Source organism: Pristiophorus japonicus, chromosome 12 (genome assembly GCF_044704955.1).
Source record: "Pristiophorus japonicus isolate sPriJap1 chromosome 12, sPriJap1.hap1, whole genome shotgun sequence".
Taxonomy (NCBI): Eukaryota; Metazoa; Chordata; class Chondrichthyes; family Pristiophoridae; genus Pristiophorus; species Pristiophorus japonicus.
Genome location: NC_091988.1, coordinates 49,218,008 through 49,243,934, shown reverse-complemented (window position 1 = coordinate 49,243,934; position 25,927 = coordinate 49,218,008). Strand labels below are relative to the sequence as shown.

General features: G+C 43.2%; 2 protein-coding genes across 2 annotated transcripts in view; one reads left to right on the top strand and one right to left on the bottom strand.

Moving 5' to 3' along the window:
• cenpp (centromere protein P) overlaps window positions 1–25,927 on the bottom strand; it is a 418,874-nt gene that overhangs the window by 122,800 nt on the left and 270,147 nt on the right. The window lies entirely within an intron of this gene.
• The window catches only part of aspn (asporin (LRR class 1)), a 28,863-nt gene continuing 25,208 nt past the window's right edge, over window positions 22,273–25,927 (top strand). Inside the window, exons 1-2 of the mRNA XM_070894751.1 lie at window positions 22,273–22,370; window positions 22,422–22,507. Coding sequence (XP_070750852.1) covers window positions 22,273–22,370; window positions 22,422–22,507 — 184 coding nt within the window. The remainder of the gene's footprint in view (window positions 22,371–22,421; window positions 22,508–25,927) is intronic.

Sequence of the window (25,927 nt, the reverse complement as noted above, 5' to 3'; positions counted from 1 at the left end):
CGTCAGTTCCTGTCATGGCGCAGGTGATGCGCACATCCTTGCGATCCCTGGCTCGAACGATGTCATAGTCGAGCAGGTGCCAGTGTTTGGAGCGAGGCTGTTGCCATGATGTCTTGTACTTGTGCCTCTGGCGGAACAAGGTGTTAGTGATGACAAGGTCGTGCTCTAGGCATTTTGTCAGGTGCAGGGTACCGCTGGAATTGGTTTTCCCTACCCCCTCTCTGCCAATTACACCTCCCCAGAAAGCTGTGTCCTTGCCGACCCTGGCATTGAAGTCGCTGAGGAGGATCAGTTTGTCGTTCGTAGGGACACGGGACTGGGATTTTTCGAGGCTGGAGTAAAAACCCTCTTTGGTCTCATCTGTTGCATCGAGTGTTGGGGCGTACGCATTGATGACTGTGGAGCACTGGTTCTGGGATAGGGTGAGCCGGAGACTCATGAGACGTTCGCTAATCCTGCAGGGGAAGTCTCTGAGGTTGTCGACCAGCTTGTTCTTGATAGCGAAGCTGACTCCGTGGAGGCAGTGTTCTTCCTCTGGTTTACCTTTCCAGAAACATACAAAATAGGTGCAGGAGCAGGCCATTCGGCCCTTCGAGCCTGCACCACCATTCCATAGCTCATGGCTGATCATGCAACTTCAGTACCCGACTCCTGCCTTCTCTCCATACCCCCTGATCCCTTTAGCTGTTAGGCTAACTGGTCGATAGTTTCCTGCTTTCTGTCTGCCTCCTTTTTTTAAATAGGGGTGTTACATTTGCAGTTTCCCAATCTGCTGGGACCTCTCCAGAATCCAGGGAATTTTGGTAGATTACAACTAATGCATCCACTATCTCTGCAGCCACTTCTTTTAAGACCCTAGGATACAAGCCATCGGGTCCAGGGGACTAGTCTACCCTTCGTCCCATTATTTTACCGAGTACTTTTTCTTTAGTAGTGATAGTGATTGTTTTAAGTTCCTCCTTCCCTATAGTTCCTTGATTATCGATTATTTGGATGTTTTTAAGTGACTTCTACCATGAAGACCGATACAAAATATTTGTTCAAAGTCTCTGTCATTTCCTTGTTCCCCATTATTAATTCCCCAGTCTCATCCTCTAAGGGACCAATGTTTACTTTAGCCACTCTTTTCCTTTTTATGTACCTGCAGAAACGCTTCTCATCTGTTTTTATATTTCTTGCTAGTTTACTCTCAATCTATCTTCCCTCTCTTTATTATTTTTTAATTGTCCTTTGCTGGTTTTTAAAAGTTTCCCAATCCTCTGGCCTCCCACTAATCTTAACCACTTTGTATGTCATTGTTTTAAATTTGATACCATCCTTTATTTCCTCAGTTAGCCACGGATGGTTCTCACTTCTTTTAAAGTATTTCCTTCTTACTGGAATATATTTTTGTTGAGAGTTATGAAATAGCTCCTTAAATGTCCGCCACTGCTTATCAACCGTCTTACATTTTAATCTATTTTTCCAGTCCACTTTAGTCAACTCTGCCTTCAAAGCTTTGTAATCTCCTTTATTTAAGCTCAGGACAATGGTTTGAGATCCAACTTTCTCACCCTCCAACTGAATTTGAAATTCAACCATGCTATGATCACTCTTTCCTAGCGGATCCTTTACTGGGAGATCATTTATTAATCTTGTCTCATTACACAGTACCAGATCTAAGACAGCCTGCTCCCTGATTGGTTCAGCAATGCTTCAAGGAAACCATCCCGGATACACTCAATGAACTCTTTCTCAAGGCTATCTTGGCCAATTTGATTTGTCCAATCAATATGAAGATTAAAATTGCCCATGATTATTGCCCTAGAATAATTCCCCCTAGAAAATAAATCTTATATCCTCAACATGTGAATTCCCTTCTATGTCACATGCAATGAAAGAATCTGTATTTATTTAGTACCTTTCACATCCCCAGGATGTCCCACGTTACTTCAGAGATGCTGAATTGCTTTTGAAGTCTAGTCACTTGTTATATAAGCAAACAAGGCAGCCAATTAAATGGCACAAGATCCCACAAACAGCAAATGAGATGAAGGACCAGCTAATCTATTTTCGTGTTGTTGGTTGACGGATAAATGCTGGCCAAGACAATTGAAGAGCTCTCCAGTTCTTCTTCAAAGTGCCATAGAATCTTTTATGGTGATATGGCCAGGCAGATGAAACCTCAGTTTAATTTATTATCTGAAAGATGGCACATCTGAAATGCAGCATTCCCTCCCAGGGCTGGATTTTCAGGACCTTTGCACTCTGGGTCTTGCCCTGGAGCAGGGTGAAATGGGGTGGTGAGGTCTCCTGTGCCCCGTCGGGAGCTTTGGGTCGGGATTTACGGCAGCGCTGAACACCACCGCCAGGAAGAGCAGCGCCAGGTGTGCAATGCCTCTCGTTGCGACACTGGTGCGAGGGAGATAAAGTGCAGAAAAGATAAGTGCGAGTGTTTATTTATTTTTTTGCAATTTGTGTTGTGGTAGCGTGGATAATGTTTTTGTGATTCTGCCTGCCCCTGCCCTGAAGGCCTCTCTTGGAGCGCTCCCGGCCCCGCACTTTAGTTGGCGAGGTTCCCATTTTTGTGCCGCTAAAGAAGAACAATGCCCCCCTTCGCGCTGCGCCCCTCTTTTCCTCAAACATAGCTAACAATACACCAACATGAAATGCATCCTAAAATGGCTGTTCAATGATTTGCATAATCAGCAAGGCGTGGTGACTTAGAATTTGGTTTGTGGTTGGCAAGCTGCCTCAGAGGGTCCAGAAGCAAATGGTCCCAATAACTTAGTGCCTACTACAAGTCTACTGAATCCTTTATGTTTCATTGCCACTGGGAATGCAAAAGAAAATAGTGGTTTAATTTCAAAGAACTAGACCAATAAACAATGGAATATGCTGTAGAGACAGAAATTTGAGATGAAAGTTTTAAATGTCTGTACTTCAGTATCTTATTTTTAATTCAGCACATTTTACAATTGTAATAAAGCACTGTGAGGTAAAACCTGCCAATGAATACAAATGAATTGATTTATATCCATTTCTGGTACCAGTAAAATGTTTCAGAAATCAATGTGAATCAATTCAGTGCTGCGGGCAGGTTATTTAGCAGCAGAAAATAAATGATTTCATCCAGCAATATCAATAGAGCCAATTTTTCATTTAACATGCAGAATAAAGGTGACAATAACAACGACTTACATTTAAATAGCATCTTAAGTATAGAAAAACGTCCTAAGTCTGTCACAGAGGCATAATCAAACAAAAATGATGTCGAGCCCCAAAAAAAGATATTAGCGGGGTGAGCAAAGCAAGGAGGTTGGTTATAAGGAGTATCTTAAAGAAGGAAAGTGGTCAAGAGGCAGAGGGGTTTAGGGAGGGAAGATGCCCTAATGGCTAGAGTCAGAGTAACAAAGATTTTTGGAGGGGTTGTAGGGTTAGAAGAGGTTAAAAAAATAGGGAGGGGAGAAGTCATGTAGGAAGTTAATTACAGGAATAAATATTTTAAAATGAGGACATTGGAGAACTAGGAACCAATGTAGGCCAGCAAGGACAGGAGTGCTAAGTGAGTAGAACTTGGTGTGGGATGGGATACGAGCGCAGTGTTTTGGATGAGCTGAAGTTTATGAAGTGTGGAGAGTGGGAGGCTAGCCAAGAGACCATTGCAATAGACCATTGCAATAGTCAGGTCTGAAAGATCAAACCTGATCCAGAAATTACAGTCTGTTTCCACCTGAGACAGTGCAGGGAGGGAGACTGATTTACAATCTATATTAATGACTTGGATGAAGGGAGCAAGTGTAATGTAGCCAAGTTTGCTGATGCTACAAAGATGGATGGGAAAGAAAATTGTGAGGACACAAAAAATCTGCAAAGTGATTAGACAGGCTAAGTGAGTGGGCAAAACTTTGGCAGATGGAGTATAATATGGGAAAATGTGAGGTTATCCACTTTGGCAGAAAAAAATAGAAAAGCAAATTATAATTAAATGGAGAAAAATTGCCAAGTGCTGCAGTACAGAGGGACCTGGGGGTCCTTGTACACGAAACACAAAAAAATAGTATGCAGGTACAGCAAGTAATCAGGAAGGCAAATGAAATGTTGGTCTTTATTACAAAGGGGATACAGTATAAACGCAGATAAGTCCTGCTACAACTGTACAGGGTATTGGTGAGGCCACACCTAGAGTACTGCTTACAGTTTTGGTCTCCGTATTTAAGAAAAGTTACACTTGCATTGGAGGCTGTTCAGAGAAGATTCACTCGGTTGATTCCGGAGATGAGCGGGTTGACTTATGAAGATAGGTTGAGTAGGTTGGGCCTATACAATTGAAGTTGAGAAGAATGAGAGGTGATCTTATTGAAACATAAGATAATGAGGGGGCTCAACAAGGTGGACACAGAGGGGATATTTCCACTCACAGGGAAAACTAAAACTAGGGGACATAGTCTTAGAATAAGGGGCTGCCCATTTAAAACTGAGGTGTGAAGAAATTTCTTCCCTCAGAGTTGTAAATTTATGGAATTATCTGCCCCACAGAACTGTGGAGGCTGGGTCATTGAATATATTTAAGGCGGCGATAGACAGATCTTTGAGCAAAGGGAGTAAAGGTTTATGGGGAGAGGGCAGGGAAGTGGAGCTGAGTCCATGATCAGATCAGCCATGATCTTATTGAATAGCGGAGCAGGCTTGAGAGGCCAAATGGCCTACTCCTGCTCCTATTTCTTATATTCTTATGATTCAGTGTCAAGGGTACAGAGTTTGTTACTGGGGCTAAAGGCGATGTTTTCCATCTTCCCAATGTTCACCTAGTGAAAATTGCAGTTCATCCAAGACTGGATGTCAGACAAATAGTCTGACAGCATAGGTAAGTAAACAGGTCGAGCGAGGTGGTGGAGAGGGAGCGGAGGATCGTCAGCGTGGTAGCAGACCCCATATCTTCGGATTATGTTGCGAAGAAGTAGCCTGTAGATCAGGAAGAGGAGGATATCTAGGATAGGTCTTGGGGGACTTGAGGTAATTGTGGGGGTGCTGGACGAAAATACATTTCTGGAGATGGTCTGGTAATGAACAGATAGGGAAGAGTGGAACCACACAGATAGGGAAGTGCGGTCTTCTGGGTAGGGTACTGGAGATGAAAAACATTCAAGATACAGTTAGGAGGTGTGACGAAGGGGAGAAGGATATATTAAATGGCTTTCTATGGAGGAGTTAAGGTGGTCCAAACCTGCATTGATTTTGTTCAATGTTTTGGAATATATTTTTATTGAGAGAATAAATTTATATGCCATCACTGACATAACTGTTTTGAAGGAGTGACTGAATCTGACAGAGTGAGGGAACTGAGTAAATATCAACAGAAATAAGGGCTCTAAGTACCAAGTATCGGCGATCTTTATATTAACATAGTGCAAAAATTAGGAGGATAGCCATTAGTGTATTTTTGATATTGTTTTCTGGCAGGTTAAATGGGGTCAGGCACAAAGAGGATATGTTATTTATTGGGAGCGGGTGGTGTACATGATCATGATCTGGAGTTGCCACTTTCTCTTTTACTTGATGTCTTGGTGTATCCTTTTTGGGGGCAGGAAGAGGATAGGCAGAAGAAACTTGGTGAAATGGGCAAGAAAGAAGGGAGCCCATATGTTTTTACAGTTTTTCAGTTGTACACATCATTTGTTCAAAACCCATTCCAATACACAGCTGTTTTGTTCACATTAACACCAATCTTGTCTTTGTCTAGTAATCTGCATTGAGCATTCCTTATACCTTGCTATCGGTTCCGCAAATATTATGTAACCTTATTTGTACTATGACTAATCATAATATGAACAGTTTGTGAAATTTTTTGGCATTAAAAAGGATACCTTTGTGTGCAACTACAATGTTGTTTGAGCATAGTGGTAACTGGTAACTGCCTTTGACTCGAGTGTTCCCGACTCCATCCCGCAGCATGCGACCCGCCACCACCTCAGTGAAACCCCAACGCTGCACGAGGTAGGAAAAGCCATAAGACAGCTCAAGAACAACAAGGCTACGAGAGCAGATTGAATCCCTGCTGAGGCTCTAAAGTATGGCCGAGTGGTGCCGCAGATACATGACCTCATCTCTCTTATCTGCAAGGAGGAGAGCATGCCGCGAGATCTCAGAGATGCAGCGATCGTGACCATCTTTAAAAAAGGGGACAAGTCCGACTGCGGCAACTACAGATGAATCTCCCAGCCACTGGGAAAGTTGTCGCTAGTGTCCTCCTCAACCGTCTTCTCCGAGGAACTCCTCCCGGAGTCACAGTGCGGATTTCGTCCCCTACGGGGCACAACGGACATAATCTTTGCAGCGCGACAGCTACATGAAAAATGCATGGAACAGCGCTAGCCCTTACACATGGCCTTCTTCGAACTTACAAAGGCATTTGACACTGTCAACCATGAGTGATTATGGAGTGTCCTCCTCCGTTTTGGATGTCCTCAAAAGTTCGGCAACATCTTCCGCCTGCTCCACGACGACATGCAGGCAGTGAACCTTACCAACAGATCCATCACAGACCCAATCCATGTCCGGACCGGGGTCAAACAGGTCTGCGTCATCGCCCCAACCCTCTTTTCAATCTTCCTCGCTGCCATGTTCCAACTGACAGTCAACAAGCTCCCTGCTGGGGTGGAACTAAACTACGGAACAAGTGGGAAGCTGTTCAACCTTCGCCGTCTCCAGGCCAGGTTCAAGATCACCTCAACCTCTGTCATCGAGCTACAGAACGCGGACGGCGCCTGCGTCTGCGCACATTCAGAGGCTGAACTCCAGGACATAATCGACGTATTTACTGAGGTGTACGAAAGCATGGGCCTTACGCTAAACACCTGTAAGACAAAGGTCCTCCACCAGCCTGTCCTCGCCACACAGCACTGCCCCCCAGTCATCAAGATCCATGGCATGGCCCTGGACAATGTGGACCATTTCCCATACCTCGGGAGCCTCTTATCAACAAAAGCAGACATTGATGAGATTCAACACCACCTCCAGTGCGCCAGCACAGCCTTTGGCCGCCTGAGGAAAAAAGCGTTCGAAGACCAGGCCCTCAAATCTGCCACTAAGCTCATGGTCTACAGGGCTGTAGTAAAACCCGTCCTGTATGGCTCAGAGACATGGACCATGTACAGTAGACACCTCAAGACGCTGGAGAAATACCACCAACGATGCTTCCGCAAGATCCTACAAATCCCCTGGGAGGACAGACGCACCGACATTAACGTCCTCGACCAGGCTAACATCCCCAGCATTGAAGCACTGACCACACTTGATCAGCTTCGCTGGACAGGCCACATTGTCCACATGCCAGACATGAGACTCTCAAAGCAAGCACTCTACGCTGAACTCCTTCATGGCAAACGATCCAAAGGTGGACAGAGGAAACGTTACAAGAACACCCTGAAAGCCTCCCTGATAAAGTGCAACATCCCTACCAACACCTGGGAGTCTCTGGCCAAAAACCGCCCTAAGTGGAGGAAGTACATCCAGGAGGGCACCGAGCGCCTTGAGTCTCATCACTGAGTGCATGTAGAAAACAAGCGCAGGCAGCGGAAAGAGCGTGCGGCAAACCTGTCTCACCCTCCCTTACCCTCGATGACTGTCTGTCTCACCTGTGGCAGGGACTGTGGCTCTCGTATTGGACTGTTCAGCCATCTAAAGACTCATTCTATTAGTGGAAGCAAATCTTCCTCAATTCCGAGGGACTGCCTATGATGATGAACTGGTAACTCTTTAACTGAAAACACTGATTGAACCAATTATCATGGGGAGGAAGATGAAAAGCTGAGCCAAGAATTAGGCCCTATAGAGGTTCAGGCTTTCCAGGTAGTGTGAATGGAGATGTATGTTACTTTAAACATAGAAACATAGAAAATAGGTGCAGGAGTAGGCCATTTGGCCCTTCGAGCCTGCACCAGCATTCATAGAAACATAGAAAATAGGTGCAGGAGTAGGCCATTCAGCCCTTCTAGCCTGCACCGCCATTCAATGAGTTCATGGCTGAACATGCAACTTCAGTACCCGCTTCCTGCTTTCTCGCCATACCCCTTGATCCCCCAAGTAGTAAGGACTTCATCTAACTCCCTTTTGAATATATTTAGTGAATTGGCCTCAACTACTTACTGTGGTAGAGAATTCCACAGGTTCACCACTCTCTGGATAGAATAACATCATGGCTGATTAGTCACCTCAGTATCCCTTTCCTGCTTTCTCTCCATACCCCTTGATCCCTTTAGCCGTAAGGGCCATATCTAACTTCCTCTTGAAAATATCCAATGAACTGGCATCAACAACTCTCTGCGGTAGGGAATTGAACAGGTTAACAATTCTCTGAGTGAAGAAGTTTCTCCTCATCTCAGTCCTAAATTGCTTACCCCTTATCCTTAGACTATGTCCCCTGGTTCTGGACTTCCCCAACATCGGGAACATTCTTCCTGCATCTAACCTGTACAGTTCTGTCAGAATTTTATATGTTTCTATGAGATCCCCTTTCATCCTTCTAAACTCCAATGAAATACAGGCCCAGTCGATCCAGTCTCTCCTCATATGTCAGTCCTGCCATCCCAGGAATTAGTCTGGTGAACCTTCGCTGCACTCCCTCAATAGCAAGAACTACCTTCCTCAGATTAGGAGACCAAAATTGAACACAATATTCCAGATGAGGCCTCACTAAGGCCCTGTACAACTGCAGTAAGACCTCCCTGCTCCTATACTCAAATCCCCTAGCAATGAAGGCCAACATACCATTTGTCTTCTTCACCGCCTGCTGTACCTGCATGCTAACTTTCAATGACTGATATACCATGACACCCAGGTCTTGTTGCATCTCCCCTTTTCCTAATCTGCCGCCATTCAGATAATATTCTGCCTTCGTGTTTTTGATACCAAAGTGGATAACCTCACTTATCCACATTATACTGCATCTGCCACGTGTTTTCCCACTCACCTAACCTGTCCAGGTCACCCTGCAGCCTTTCAGCATCCTCCTCACAGCTCACACCGCCACCCAGCTTAGTGTCATCTGCAAACTTGGAGATATTACACTCAATTCCTTCATCCAAAATCATTAATGTATATTGTAAATAGCTGGGGTCCCAGCACTGAGTCCTGCGGCACCCCACCAGTCACTGCCTGCCATTCTGAAAAGGACACATTTATCCCGACTCTCTGCTTCCTGTCTGCCAACCAGTTCTCTATCCATGTTGGTACATTACCCCCAATACCATGTGCTTTAATTTTGCACACCAATCTCTTGTGTGGGACCTTCTCAAAAGCCTTTCGAAAATCCAAATACACCACATCCACTGGTTCTCCCTTGTCCACTGTAGCAGTTACATCCTCAAAAAATTCTAGAAGATTTGTCAAGCAGGATTTCCTTTTCATAAATCCATGCTGACTTGGACCGATCCCGTCACTGTTTTCCAAATGTGCTGCAATTTCATCTTTAATAATTGATTCCAACATTTTCCCCATTACTGATGTCAGGCTAACCGGTCTATAATTACCCATTTTCTCTCTCTCTCCTTTCTTAAAAAGTGGTGTTACATTAGCTACCCTCCAGCCCATAGGAACCAATCCAGAGTCGATAGACTGTTGGAAAATGATCACCAATGCATCCACTATTTCGAGGGCTACTTCCTAAAGTACTCTGGGATGCAGACTATCAGGCCCCGGGGATTTATAGGCCTTCAATCCCAGCAATTTCCCAAACACAATTTCCCGCCTAATAAAGATTTCCTTCAGTTCCTCCTTCCCACTAGACCCTCGGTCCCCTAGTATTTCCGGAAGGTTATTCGTGTCTTCCTTCGTGAAGACAGAGCCAAAGTATTTGTTTAACTTGTCCGCCATTTCTTTGTTCCCCATTATAAATTCACCTGAATCTGACTTCAAGGGACCTATGTTTGTTTTCACTAATCTTTTTCTCTTCACTTATTTATAGAAGCTTTTGCAGTCAGTTTTTATGTTCCCAGCAAGCTTCCTCCCATACTCTATTTTCCCCCTCCGAATTAAAACCTGTGTCCTCTTCTGCTGTATTATAAAATTCTCCCAGTCCTCAGGTTTGCTGCTTTTTCTGGATAATTTATATGCTTCTTCCTTGGCTTTAACACTATCCTTAATTTCCCTTGTTAGCCACGGTTGAGCCACCTTCCCCATTTTATTTTTACTCCAGACAGGGATGTACAATTGTTGAAATTCATCCATGTGATCTTTAAATATTTGCCATTTCCTATCCACCGTCAACCCTTTAAGTATCATTTGCCAGTCTATTCTAGCCAATTCACATCTCATACAATCGAAGTTACCTTTCCTTAAGTTCAGGACCCTAGTCTCTGAATTAACTGTGTCACTCTCCATCTGAATAAAGAAGTTTACCATATTATGGTCACTCTTCCCCAAGGGGCCTCGCACAACAAGATTGTTAATTAGTCCTTTCTCATTACACATCACCCAGTCCAGGATGGCCAGCCCTCTAGTTGGTTCCTCGACATATTAGTTTAGGAAACCATCCCTAATACACTCCAGGAAATCTTCCTCCACCGTATTGCTACCAGTTTTGTTCGCCCAATCAATATGTAGATTAAAGTCGCCCATGATAACTGCTGTACCTTTATTGCATCCCTAATTTCTTGTTTGATGCTGTCCCCAACCTCACTACTACTGTTTGGTGGTCTGTACACAACTCCCACTAGCATTTTCTGCCCGTTGGTATTCCGTAGCTCCACCCATACCGATTCCACATCATCCAAGCTAATGTCCTTCCTTACTATTGCATTAATTTCCTTCTTAACCAACAACACCACCCCACCTCCTTTTCCTTTCTGTCTGTCCATCCTAAATGTTGAATACAACTGGATGTTGAGTTCATAGCCTTGGTCACCCTAGAGCCATGTCTCCGTGATGCCAATTACATCATATCTGTTAACTGCTATCTGTGCAGTTAATTCGTCCACCTTATTCTGAATACTCCTCGCATTGAGGCACAGAGCCTTCAGGCTTGTCTTATTAACACCCTTTGCCCCTTCAGAATTTTGCTGTAATGTGGCCCTTTTTGCTTTTTGTCTTGGGTTTCTCTGCCCTCCACTTTTACTTTTCTTCTTTCTATCTTTTGCTTCTGCCCCCATTCTACTTCTCTCTGTCTCCCTGCATAAGTTCCCATCCCCCTGCCATATTAGTTTAACCCCTCCCCAACAGCACTAGCAAACACTCCCCCGAGGACATTGGTTCCAGTCCTGCTCAGGTGCAGACCGTCTGGTTTGTACTGGTCCCACCTCCCCCAGAACCGGTTCCAATGTCCCAGGAATTTGAATCCCTCCCTTCTGCATCACTTCTCAAGCTACGTATTTATCTGAGCTATTCTGCGATTTCTACTCTGACTAGATAATGAGCTAATAAATAACTGCCAGATTCTGTGACAACTGTTGAAAACTGTTATTCATAGCAACAGAAAGTGATTTTTTCAGTTATTTTCAGACAAGGCATCAACTATTTACAATCTATATTAACGACTTGGAAGAAGGGACTGAGTGTAACGTAGCCAAGTTTGCTGATGATACAAAGATGGGAGGAAAAGCAACGTGCGAGGAGGACACAAAAAATCTGCAAAAGGACATAGACAGGCTAAGTGAGTGGGCAAAAATTTGGCAGATAGAGTATAATGTTGGAAAATGTGTGGTCATGCACTTTGGCAGAAAAAAAATCAAAGAGCAAGTTATTATTTAAATGGAGAAAGATTGCAAAGTACAGCGGGATCTGGGGATACTTGTGCATGAAACACAAAAGGATAGTATGCAGGTACAGCAAGTGATCAGGAAGACCAATGGTATCTTGGCCTTTATTGCAAAGGGGATGGAGTATAAAAGCAGGAATGTCTTGCTGCAGTTATACAAGGTGAGGCCACACCTGGAATACTGCGTACAGTTTTGGTTTCCATATTTACGAAAGGATATACCTGCTTTGGAGGCAGTTCAGAGAAAGTTCACTCGGTTGATTCCGGGGATGATGGGGGTTGACTTATGAGTAAAAGTTGAGTAGGTTGAGCCTCCAATCATTGGAATTCAGAAGAATGAGAGGCGATCATATTGAAACGTATGAGATTATGAGGGGGCTTGACAAGGTGGATGCAGAAAGGATGTTTCCACTGATGGGGGAGACTAGAACTAGAGAACATGATTTTAGAATAAAGGGCCGCCCATTTAAAACTGAGATGAGGAGGAATTTCTTCTCTCAGGAGTGTTGTAAATTTGTGGAATTTGCTGCCTCAGAGAGCTGTGGAAGCTGGGACATTGAATAAATTTAAGACAGAAATAGACAGTTTCTTGAATGATAAGGGGTTATGGGGTGCAGGCGGGGAAGTGGAGCTGAGTCCATGGTCAGATCAGCCATGATCTTATTGAATGGCGGTGCAGGCTCAAGGGGCCGTATGGCCTACTTCTGTTCCTATTTCTTATGTTCTTATGACATCCAGTTGCATTCAAGAAGAAAAAACAGCTTTATTCATTTCCTCAATTTATAGAAAAACAGTTCAAGAGAAGCTGCGTCAAAAATTGCGGTCGGAGGCCTCCGACCAAAATCTTTTTAATGAAAGTACCTGGTGGTCCCGGAGGAACGAACACTTTGGCTCCGAGGCCTATCGCAGAGGTCCAAGCATCCCAGGAAAACATGGGCCTGTACCACCAATCACAATGTAGTATTCTCATTCATAGTAAGCTCCCATTACTATGAATGAGAATACCACTAAAAACCAAAAAAATGCACACATAAATAAAAAGAACACATCACTTTTTAAAAAAAGTAATAGAAACAAAATTGAATTCAATATTTTAGAATTTTTTTTAGTCTTTTGAAATAAAAAAAACATTTTAATAGTGTTGAACATAAACTTACCTTCATGGGCAGAGTTTTTAATATAAAAATAAGTATTAATATTAATTGCTTCTATCTTTTAAAACTCTTACTCTGGTAAAAGCAGGCTTTACGCTTTTACCAGGCGTAAGAGTTTGAAGGACATTCGCTGGGCAAGTGTTGGGCAAATAGCCCAAATCTCTGCCCGCGAAGGCCCTTCTCCTGGGGAGGCACGCGATCTACAGATCACAAATGCTGGTTTAGGCACATGCGCTTTGCGCGCCTAAACCCGGTACTTGCAGGGCTCTCTTGGGGCTCATACGCACATCGTACGCACCCGGAGGGGCTGCAATTTACGGCCCAATAAAACGCTCCTGCTGCTGGCTTTTCCAGAGTGACATGTGACTATTACTATTATGGGGCTTAGCATTTAGCATATACTATTTGTAAGCGCTTCTCTCATAAGCAAGTAGTTTGTGGTGCCTCAAAAAATGATCTTCACTTTGAATGTGCAAAACCTAGGATTAACATTTAACTCCTCGAACCTTAGCCAGTTTCATGGTCCCAGCTCATTTGAGTAGAATAACCAGCTGTGAGATGGGCTTTTTGGAAATTATGGCAACAGTCTAAAATTATGGCTCAGGACAGCATTGCAGAACCTACCAACCAACATTCCCCTTAAAGCTGTGCTCCAGAGGCTAAGCGCAGCTGGTGAGCCGGCTTTTAAATGCAAAAACCGGGCATGCGTGGATTTTTGAATGTGCCACTATCCAATTAATCCCATCCCCCTGCTTTTCCCTATAGCTGTGCAAGTTTTTCCTTTTCAAGTATATATCCAATTCCTTTTTGAGAGTTACTACTGAGTCTGCTTCCTCCACCTTTTCAGGCAGTGCATTCCAGATCATAACAACTCGCTGCGTTAAAAAAATTCTGCTTATCTCCCCTCTGGTTCTTTTTCCCACAGCACTCTTGCGCACATCCTGGCAGTCAATTACAAACTGGCATTAACAATGGCGAGAAAATGATGTGTGACAAAGGATAGAATGCATTTTTAAAATTGCACTTCTACAGAACTTTATCATATCTATCAAAAACAGCTCAAAGCACTTCACACAGTGCAGTGAAGTGCTTTGAAGCGCAGTGACTAATATGCATGCAAATGTGGCAGTCATTTTGTGTATATCAATTTGTTTTTTGGTAGCAGTGACTGAAGGAGGAAACTTAGTCAGCGCCATACTCTTATAGTAATGTCATGAGATCTTTCACTATCCACCTGAATAACCTATACAGGTGGACTGGGCCCAAGCTTAACATCTCACCTAGAAGACTGACCAATCAGCATTCCTTTAGTATTGAACTGGAATGTCAGTTTAGGTTATGAGATTGAACCTGCAACCTTCTGATCCAGGAGTGTGCTTCAATTGAGTTAAACATCATCATCATAGGCGGTCCCTCGAGCGAGGATGACTTGCATCCACAAGAGTTCACAGATGTTTCAATGAAAGACCCGATATTCCAATCTTGAACTCCAATTGAGGGGGTGGAAGATGCCTGTGCGTGGATTTTTTTAATGTGTGGTAACCGTTGCACATCAGCCATCGCATGGGCTCGACAGAACTAGGCCTTTATCCAGTGGCAAGGGTTGAACCAGGATGACTGGAGACCTGCTCTACTGCACGGACCTAGTGCCCACGCATCAAAAGCACTCTCAAAAGTGTTATGAAGTTGTTGAATTCAAAACTCAGTATTAATGGATGAATAGAGCTGGTCACATTTTTGAATCCTTTTCCATTAAATGATCTAGAAATTTGTTATTTTATTAATCAGCTCCCAAGTTAAAGCTTACTTTAAAGGGGCTAGTTTTGCAAGACAAACCCATGCCGGAATGTGAATCAGAAGCCAGAGAAGGCTTCAGACAATGGCACTTTGTTAAACATTTACCAGCATTCACACCTTTGAGATACACATGCATCATCCTTTTGGTTTTTGCATGGAGCTAATTTCAAGCAAGTGGAGGAGCAGGGGTGGGGTTCACCTGGACAGGTTTGATTGGCAGCTCTCCTGCCTGACCCATGGTCTCAAAGGATTAGGAGATAGATACCAACCATCCTGTGCAGTTTTGAACCACAAGGATTCAGTTAGTACATAGTATTTACAGCACAGAAACAGGCAATTTGGCCAAACAGGTCCATGCCAGTGTTTATGCTCCACACAAACCTCCACTCACCATTCTTGATCTAACTCCATCAACATATCCTATTCATTTCTCCCTCATGTGTTTATCTAGTTTCCCCTTAAATGCATCAATGTTATTTGCCTCAACTACTCCATGGAGGTAGTGAGTTCCACATTCTAATCACTCTCTGGGTGAAGACGTTTCTCCTGAATTCTCTATTGGATTTATTAGTGACTCCCTTATATTGATGGCCCCTTGTTCTGGTCTTGTCTGCAAATGGTAAAATGTTTATGTCTACCCTATCAAACTCTTTCATAATCTTGAAAACCTCTATCAGGTCACTTCTCAGTCTTCTCTTTTCCAGAGAAAAGAGCCCCAATTGTTCAATCTTTCCTGATAGGTATAACCTCTCAGCTTTGGTATAATTTGTAGTAGATCTTTTTAGTCTTTGGTAAGGGAAAAGCCTGGTCACAGCTATTGCTCTGCACCTTTCACCCGACCCTAGAATACAGCAGTTTATGATTAAAACCAAACTTCACCTCATCGCGTGTTAAATCTTTTTGAATGTGGACTAACTTAAGAGATACACATGTGAAAGGCAAGGATGTTCAGTCCAAACCCGAAGGAAATGATATTGTTATGCCCCTAGTTTATTCTATCATAAAAGTAGATATAGGGCAATGTGAGTCAACTCCCATTACAGTAAGATGCTCAGTCCGCTTAAAGACATGACTGATGTAACTGAATCCAATAAAATATCTATGGTAGAGCTAAATTTGTAACATAGCTATGTGATAAATTACTTCTTCCCCCTCCCATATCAACATTTTGGTATACTATATGAGTTAGAAAGTTAATCACTGATTTACATGGAATCTCATCAAAGGAAGAGGAAGCACATGACTGCATGACTGCAATTCAATAAAGGCAAATATGTGCACTGTGATTGAAATAGTTTTTGATGAATGCATTATGTTTATTAGATATAAACTACAGATGATCAGATGAGATTCTTTTTACACCCATTTCCCTCAATAAACAAATTTCAGGCAAACTGATTTAATATTCTGCGCAACACGTTACTTTCACTCATATTTATTGCATAAAACAACCGTTGGATGGTTTGACTGTTGGTCACAGCTAAGAGTAAACCTACTATAAAATAGCATGACTGATGCACTAATATTATTGACATGAACTATTATATACATAAACACTCACTCAGGTACACCAACTACCTAAGGTCTCTGTCCTCGCTGTAACTAGTCAGGTTGTTTGCACCTATAGCAATAATATTTAAAATGGCGGGATGCCATCTTTTTTATCACCCACGTTGAACTAAAGGACTTTATAGCTATTATAGGAATCATCTAGAAATTCAGAGAAATGTTTTGGCTTAGTTACAAGAACTGATGTGAAACATATGAGCACTTACAATGCACTTTCAATATTTGGTTGAGAGTTGCATGAAGTGATGATCCATGAGCGCTTCTGTTTCAATTTATCTGACTGCCAAGGAGGAACCTTCTTTTAGATACAGGAAAATTTCCTTTTCAGTTGTATGCATTATTTACCTTAACTTCCAAATTTCTTCTCATAATTGTTTTGGGAATACAAATCTACATGAAACTGCAAGATTTTTGTAGCAAGAGGAGTGTTTTCTAAGCTTTCATGAGGTATGTACATTTTTAAAGTCATTTACTATAAAAAGCATGCTTTAAGATATATAATAAATGAATTCAAAGTATTCATTTGTAAAATAGACGTGCACAAGGTTAGGCACTCAAAAATTGTTTTGTGATTTTTCTCCTATTTATTTCTTGAATACATATATACCACTCACTGTAAAGTGTTTGGGATGTCCTGAAGTTGTGGAATGCACTATATAAATGTAAGTTTGTTCTATCTTTGAACATCTAGGCAAACCAAATATGCAAATTGTGAAATCCTTCTAGGTGCACTGGGAAAAATACATTGCAAATCGCATGGATACTACACTTTACCTATTACTTGTGATAAAGTATTAGAATATGCTTGAGCAGATCATTTTGGATGCAGTTATATTCAATCTCTGCTCATTTTTGAAATGTCTGTTATTATAGTAATGTAAACAGCAATATTTTGAGAATTTCAAAAATAGTCAAAAAATGCACTTCCACTTATTGAATATAAATATTGAAAAATATATTTAGTACAAAATACAAGAAGTATACATTTTTTCCAATTGAATAATTGTTGAATGTTAATTCTACTTACACACTAAGCTAGATACAGTTCTGGCATACATAAAGTTACTTATGAGTTTCTCAGGGAACTTCATGCCTAAAAGTGTCTTTCCGAATACAACACTGTTGGCTCACATACAGCAGACAGTGACAGCTAGCTACTGAGGAAACTAGAGGTAGCTTTCTTCATTTGTTGTAATGCTCTTAAGTGAACACTTTTGATTTACTCACCAAGGATTTGCCCACCAAGGATTCATCTCGCCCTCTTCAAATTATAATACATTTTTGTATTTGATTATTGCTGGAATTACATTTTTGAACATTTCCAGGTACAATAAGGTAACTGGCAAATGACCCAGAGGGGAGATGAGAACAATATTTTTAACACAACGAGTTGTTACGATCTGGAATGCATTGCCTACATGGGTGGTGGAAGCAGATTTAATAGTAACTTTTAAAAGGGCATTGGATAAATAGTTAAAGATAGAAAAATTGCAAGGTTATGAGGAAAGAGCAGGAGAGTGGGACTACTTGCTCTTTCAAAAAGCTGGCACAGGCATGATGGGTCGAGTGCCCTCCTGTATAATTCTATGACTATCTAAATAATCACATTAATTAGTATATTTTGTTTTCTGCCATATATATCGTAAAACAAAAGTTAGCTTTTTTTTGATACATTTTAAAGAAATGGCTTTACAAAACAAGTTTCTGTTTGTAAAATGTGACGTGTTCATTTCAAATATGGAATATCATCTGCAAACAATTCGAAGAAATTCAAACAAAATAGTCCTAATTGTGGAAGTAGTAATGCATTAGTATTGGGAAAGTGTATGAACAACATTATCACAATTAGGAAATTAATTTGGCCAAAAAATTATATTTATAGTAACTAATGTTTATAACTGTCCTGAAAAATGTTGCTAATATTCTATAATGTGTTGAAATCTTAGAAGCAAGACACAACAAAATAAAGTGTTATTGCAACAGAAGGTAACATAGATTGCAACTATATTTTTCTTTTGATTAAAATAAGAAACAAACTTACGCATGCAAGTAACATGGAAAACACAACAATCAGCAAATGTTTCCTTTTATACTGCCAAATTTATGTTATACCTTGTTAGAATTTACAACCTCTGACATCTATATATTTTAATCAATACCATGATAAAAATGAATAATTACCCAAATGATACTAATTCATACAATGTTAACAACTTTGTAGCAAAATTCAGTCCAACAAGCATTTCCGCTATTATTATCCATAATTATGTCATGAAACTACTAGGAACTGAAAACTTCATGTAGCAATCATACGCTTTTAATTAAGAAGGAAAATGATTGTCATTTAAATGGTCAATCCTCCATATGACAAACCTTTCAAACAAATATTCTTAATTAAGCAAACTTTCTTCTGAATCATATTTAACTTCCTCAATGAATACAGTGTCACTGACCTCCTGGTTAATCCTTGATCAGTTTTAGGGTCGAATGGGGCAACTTTCAACTTTGGCTGGGGGTGTAAAACTGGTGTATCAGATGCCCATGATACACTCCACCCGATTTTCCATAACTTTGACTTTAATGGAAAGGAGAATCATGCAGGGTACATAATGGGCGGTCAATCTGACACTGTCAGTTTTAAGCCCCCGCCAAAGTTGAAAGTTACCCTATTGTGTTGGTGACCTTATCAAGCTTTTCGCCCTACCATCAATAGCATCAGACTACAGGGTGCTGCCAGGTATCAGTGCGGTTATTATCCATCAAAAATTGCATGCTTAGCAGAGTGATCCAGCAGTTCCTTAAAAGGAAGGAGGGGTACTCTCCCTTTCCTTAAAGGAGCAGCTTCCTAAAAGAGAGGAGAGTACTTTCAATTAAAAACTGTTAGGAGCAATATTTATTTTTCTCACCTGGATGCTCTGACAAGTGAAAAATAGCAATTCTGCCTGTTAGTATCAGATTCCTTAGTAAACAGCTCCACAGAAGTTCAAAGATTCATATCCGTTTTCCTGAATTTAGTTAACATTCACCAGCTTAATCTAGTGTTCATCTAGTCAGTCATTGTCCATGGAGAAGTAAAACTGTGGTGTAAATAGTTTTTCATAAGTGTTTGGAAATACCATCACCAGAGCAAAAGTAGCTCTGAGGAATTTCCCAAACTGTTTATTTAGGCCAAGTAAAGAAAACTTTAATTAGTACGGAACATATTCAGTAATCATAGAGTTAATGGTAGTGTAAACATTAAAAGACAAACAAGAGAGAGACAGTATGGTAAATACAACTCAAAGCCTGCATCATAGATTGACCGCATAGCCAAACAATACTCGTGAAAGAGCATCATTAGTATACTCAAAAAGCAAAACACTGTAGAGGTTGTAAATTGTGAAACAAAATTGATAACGCTGGAACACTCAGCATCAATGAAAAGAACAGAGAAGTTGATATTTCAGGTGTAGACCCTTCATCAAAACTAGAAGATATTATAGATGCACAGCATTTAAAAACAAAAGGAAGAGGGAACACATGCACAAAAAGAAATAGAATGACTGTAAAGTGCTAAAGTGGAAAACAGGAGATAGCGAAATGGCAGATGTGGTATTAGCATGAGACAATAAGAGCAATTAAAGACATTTATGAGATGCAGAGAATGGGTGAATTGCTGAGGAGATGGAGGTTATGGCAGGTAGAAATTGAAGCACGGAAACGTAGTCCAGGAACCTGGCAGAAGAAAACGTTTTATCATCAATGATCCAGATCACCCTGACTGCACAGTGTACTGACAGAGCTTTCCCACTCATTCTTTCCTGCCCCACCCCGAAATATGTTGACACAACCATACCCCATTTCCAGCACTTCCTGCCAAAGAGAAAATGAATACTATAATTAAGGTCTGAAGTTAATTAAATCAATATTTAGAGCAGACGGCTGCAAAGTGCCTTATAGAGAGATGAGATAGCCCTGGAAATTGTATCAACACTGGAACAGTGTAGATGATCAAAGACAGAGAGATCAGAGTGGGAATGGGATGGGGAAATGAAGTGGTAAGCGACTGGTAAGCTCGGGGGTGGGGGGGGGTCGTACTTGAGGACAGAGTGGAGATGTTCATTAAAGCGGGCACCTAATCTGCATTCAACCTCCTCAATGTGAGCAGCAAATACAGTAGGTTGGAACAAAGTACATGTAAATGGTCTCATCCAGAAGGCCTATTTGGGGCACTGGACCCAGTTGTCTGGAAGGTGAATGGGCAGCTTCTGTGCTGGCATGAAAAAGTGACAGGGAAGGAGTGCAGATGGTAGGGATGGTGAAAGAATGAACCAGAGTGTCACGGAGGGAACAATCCCTACTGAAGGTAGAGAAGGGATGGGAAGGGAAGAAGTGTTGGATGGTGGGATCAGCAGAAATGGCGGAAGATGATCTGTCAAATTCGGAGGCTGGTGGCTTGGAAGGCAAGGACAAAGGCGATCCTAAATGGTTGAGCGGGACGGGTGAGAGCAGAAGCAAGGAAAATGGACAGACCCAGTTGAGGGCCCTGTTTATCAAGGCAGAAGGGAATCCATGACTGAGGAAAAAGTAAAAAAAGTACAATTTAAATAGCAAAAAAAACGTTAACATAGAAAATAGGTGCAGGAGTAGGCCATTCGGCCCTTCGAGCCTGCACCGCCATTCAATGAGTTCATGGTTGAACATGCAACTTCAGTACCCCATTCCTGCTTTCTCGCCATACCCCTTGATCCCCCTAGTAGTAAGGACTACATCTAACTCCTTTTTGAATATATTTAGTGAATTGGCCTCAACAACTTTCTGTGGTAGAAAATTCCACAGGTTCACCACTCTCTGGGTGAAGAAGTTTCTCCTCATCTCGGTCCTAAATGGCTTACCCCTTATCCTTAGGCTGTGACCCCTGGTTCTGGACTTCTCCAACATTGAGAACATTCTTCCTGCATCTACCCTGTCTAAACCTGTCAGAATTTTAAACGTTTCTATGAGATCCCCTCTCATTCGTCTGAACTCCAGTGAATACAAGCCCAGTTGATCCAGTCTTTCTTGATATGTCAGTCCCGCCATCCCGGGAATCAGTCTGGTGAACCTTGGCTGCACTCCCTCAATAGCAAGAATGTCCTTCCTCAAGTTAGGAGACCAAAACTGTACACAATACTCCAGGTGTGGCCTCACCAAGGCCCTGTACAACTGTAGCAACACCTCCCTGCCCCTGTACTCAAATCCCCTCGCTATGAAGGCCAACATGCCATTTGCTTTCTTAACTGCCTGCGGTACCTGCATGCCAACCTTCAATGACTAATGTACCATGACACCTAGGTCTCCTTTACCTAATCTGTCACCATTCAGATAATAGTCTATCTCTCTGTTTTTACCACCAAAGTGGATAACCTCACAGTTATCCACATTATACTTCATCTGCCATGCATTTGCCCACTCACCTAACCTATCCAAGTCACTCTGCAGCCTCATAGCATCCTCCTCGCACTGCCACCCAACTTAGTGTCATCTGCAAATTTGGAGATACTACATTTAATCCCCTCGTCTAAATCATTAATGTACAATGTAAACAGCTGGGGCCCCAGCACAGAACCTTACGGTACCCCACTAGTCACTGCCTGCCATTCTGAAAAGTACCCATTTACTCCTACTCTTTGCTTTCTGTCTGCCAACTAGTTCTCAATCCACGTCAACACATTACCCTCAATCCCATGTGCTTTAACTTTGCACAGTGGGCTATGCAATGAGCCTGCAAAAGATCAGGCATATAGGATAGCAGATAATGGATATTCCACAGTAGTAGTCTGTATTTTAAGTTGCTTCATTTTGTATTCGTATCTAGTGCACTGATATGAGAAACATTCTGAATCAAATTTTAATATTCAACTTGGAGATGTATTCTAAATTCTTTAATAATAGCTGCAATGTAATATCAAACCATGTTTTAATGTGAGTGACATTCTAACCTAGCTTTATTATTTCTATCTTTATTTTCTTGAATTAAAGTCCTGTCATCGAGGATTCAAAATGAAAATATTTGTGTTCCTGTCCATTGCGGCTCTGTGTTCTGCTAAATCATTACTTCAGAATGAATTTCTTCACTTCCTGGCAGAGCAGGATATTATGCTACAGGATCCTCCCCAGAATACATCTGACATCATCCAACCACAACAAAGCCCGGCACCCAGCCCAGATGACCTAATTTTCACGTGCCCTTTAAAATGTATATGCCAAATACAGGTAGTCCAATGCTCTGATGCTGGTAAGGACAAGTTAATTTACAATTTAACCCTTTCCTTGTTGGCATTTCCATCAATTTGTTAAGCTTGTGTCCATTAAATTTCAATTACATTTGGATGATTGTTTTGATTTATCAGGAGAAGGGTCAGTGATTTAAAAAAAATTTAACTCCAATTTTCTAACATTTTCTCCTCTCTTCAATACTCTGACTCATGCTGAGGCAAAGTTCATAGATACCATACGCTCTCCAGTAGCTCTTCCAAGGCACCATTCTTCACATGTAAAACTAAATATTTAACTGTGGCAGAGAAAGCATCACAGTTGAGGCTGATTCTATCAACATCCACACTGTTGTAAATTGTAGTGCCCCATCATGTTGGTAACTTTCTTTGGCCTTCTCAAATCACAGAGTTCTCACCAATCATCCATTCATATAAAAACACTGATGATCTACCAACCCTTGTTGAAGATTCTGATACTGAGACTAGAATGCCATGTACAGATAATATACCCGCTTCGTCTTGAACTGAAATCATTTTTATGGCTTTAAAAGATTCTGCCATGAAATTACAGACAAGTTTTTTTAAAGATGCATTTCCTAAAAGATAACATTCAGTATGCATTTATCATCATCATAGGCAGTCCCTCGGGGTCGAGGATGACTTGCTTCCACACTTAAAATCAGTACTCAGGTGACTGATGAACTCATTTTAAATGGTGGAAGATGTCTGTGTGTGAATTATTTTAATGTGGGGTGGCCATTGCACACCAGCCACCACACAGGCTTGACGGAGCAAGGTCTTGATCCAGTGGCAAGGGGATCCAAGACGACTGAAGACCAGGCTCCGCCGCATGTGCCAATACATACACACAAACTCAAACATACTCCTACTGTCCTCCTTCCTTCCTCATTCCCACAGGACCTCTCTCTACGTGGCATTCATAGTACGCAATATGAGCCTCACGACCTCAAAGCCTCGCTATTGGCCCGTTCTGCGCCTTCTCTTGGTCTTGTCCACGCTGTTCCACCTCCAGGCTCTGACCTCTCCATTTCTCCGTGCCTCATCGCTTCCGACCTCCGCTCCTCGTCGCCTCCGACCTCCGCTCCTCGCTGCCTCCGACCTCTGCTCCTCGTCGCCTCCGACCTCCGCTCCTCGCCGCCTCCGACCTCCGCTCCTCGCCGCCTCCGACCTCCGCTCCTCGCCGCCTCCGACCTCCGCTCCTCGCCGCCTCCGACCTCCGCTCCTCGCCGCCTCCGACCTCCGCTCCTCGCCGCCTCCGACCTCCGCTCCTCGCCGCCTCCGACCTCCGCTCCTCGCCGCCTCCGACCTCCGCTCCTCGCCGCCTCCGACCTCCGCTCCTCGCCGCCTCCGACCTCCGCTCCTCGCCGCCTCCGACCTCCGCTCCTCGCCGCCTCCGACCTCCGCTCCTCGCCGCCTCCGACCTCCGCTCCTCGCCGCCTCCGACCTCCGCTCCTCGCCGCCTCCGACCTCCGCTCCTCGCCGCCTCCGACCTCCGCTCCTCGCCGCCTCCGACCTCCGCTCCTCGCCGCCTCCGACCTCCGCTCCTCGCCGCCTCCGACCTCCGCTCCTCGCCGCCTCCGACCTCCGCTCCTCGCCGCCTCCGACCTCCGCTCCTCGCCGCCTCCGACCTCCGCTCCTCGCCGCCTCCGACCTCCGCTCCTCGCCGCCTCCGACCTCCGCTCCTCGCCGCTTCCGACCTCCGCTCCTCGCCGCCTCCGCTCCTCGCCGCCTCCGACCTCCGCTCCTCGCCGCCTCCGCTCCTCGTCGCCTCCGACCTCCGCTCCTCTACGCCTCCGCTCCTCGCCGCCTCCGACCTCCGCTCCTCGCCGCTTCAGACCTCCGCTCCTCGCCGCCTCCGACCTCCGCTCCTCGCCGCCTCCGACTTCCGCTCCTCGCCGCTTCAGACCTCCGCTCCTCGCCGCCTCCGAACTCCGCTCCTCGCCGCTTCAGACCTCCGCTCCTCGCCGCCTCCGACCTCCGCTCCTCGCCGCTTCCGACCTCCGCTCCTTGCCGCCTCCGACCTCCGCTCCTCGCCGCTTCCGACCTCCGTGTTGTTGATTCTGCTGCTGCGGTGACTAGCATTTTTTTGTATGCATTTAGAGCAGGGATGTCAAACACATTCTATATGCTGGGCTTAATCGGATATCTTGGCACGTTAAGAAAAAGTTATTAAAATGTTATTCAAACAGTAATAGATTTTTATATATATATTGACACTTGCTTACATATTAGATTTTCCTACGCTTGATTGGTGCCCCATCCACCACATTCAACATTCACTCCCTCCACCACTGGCGCACTGTCGCTGCAGTATGAACCATCTACAAGATGCACTGCAGCAACGCACCAAGGCTTCTTCAACAGCACCTCCCAAACCTGCGACCTCTACCACCTAGAAGGGCAAGGGCAGCAGACGCCATCACCTCCAAGTTCCCCTCCAAGTTCCACACCATCCTGACTTGGAAATATATTGCTGTTCATTCATTGTCGCTGGCTCAAAATCCTGGAACTCCCTGGCAACAGCACTATGGGAGTACCTTCACCACACAGACTGCAGTAGTTCAAGTAGGCAGCTCATCACCACCTTCTCAAGGGCAATTATGGATGGGCAATAAATGCTGGCTTTGCTAGTGACACCCACATACCATAAATGAATTTAAGAAAACATTGCACCAGCGACTACATTTCAAAGTATTTTGTTGCCTGTGAAGTGCTCTGGGCTGCCCTGAGGTCATGAAAGGTGCTATATATAAAATTCAAGTTCTATTTACTGCTACTTTTTCTCCCCTGGTACCTCTTGGCTTGAATCATTTGAAACAAATGACTGAGCTGTGGCTATTATGAGTACGGAATTCAGGTTTATGTACAATATTGAGAATGTAGTTAAGACATTGATATTCATGACAGAGAATACTTGTTCACACACAAACATGGTCCTAAACATGGAAAGAATTCTTCATGCAAAGGACCTCAGTTTGGGATAATTTGGCAGCAGGTACTGATAGAACTTGGTAAAACCAGTATCAAGGAAAACTCGTCCCTCAACAGAGTGTCGCACTGCAGTTCAATAACTTCCATTAGAAGCTCCTCTGGTACATCATGCATGTTGATATAACATGGTGCGTTGAAAATTTCAAACTCTCCTTCAGGGTTGTTGAAGTCAGAGAATCATTTTTGAAATTCCCTTCTCGGTTCAGCAATTTTTCACGTGTACTATTCTGTGGCACCTTCACATAGAGTCCCAACAGTGTCACACAGTGATTTCAAGGTGGTAAATGTGCCAAGTTACTCTGGGAAAGTTGCTTCTCCTACAGCTGAAACTTGACACCTCAAATGCCCAAATATCGTCATCGTATCCTGTCAGTACTTTGTTGCAGCCCTGTATTCTTACATTGCTCCATAATATCCACCATGAAAGC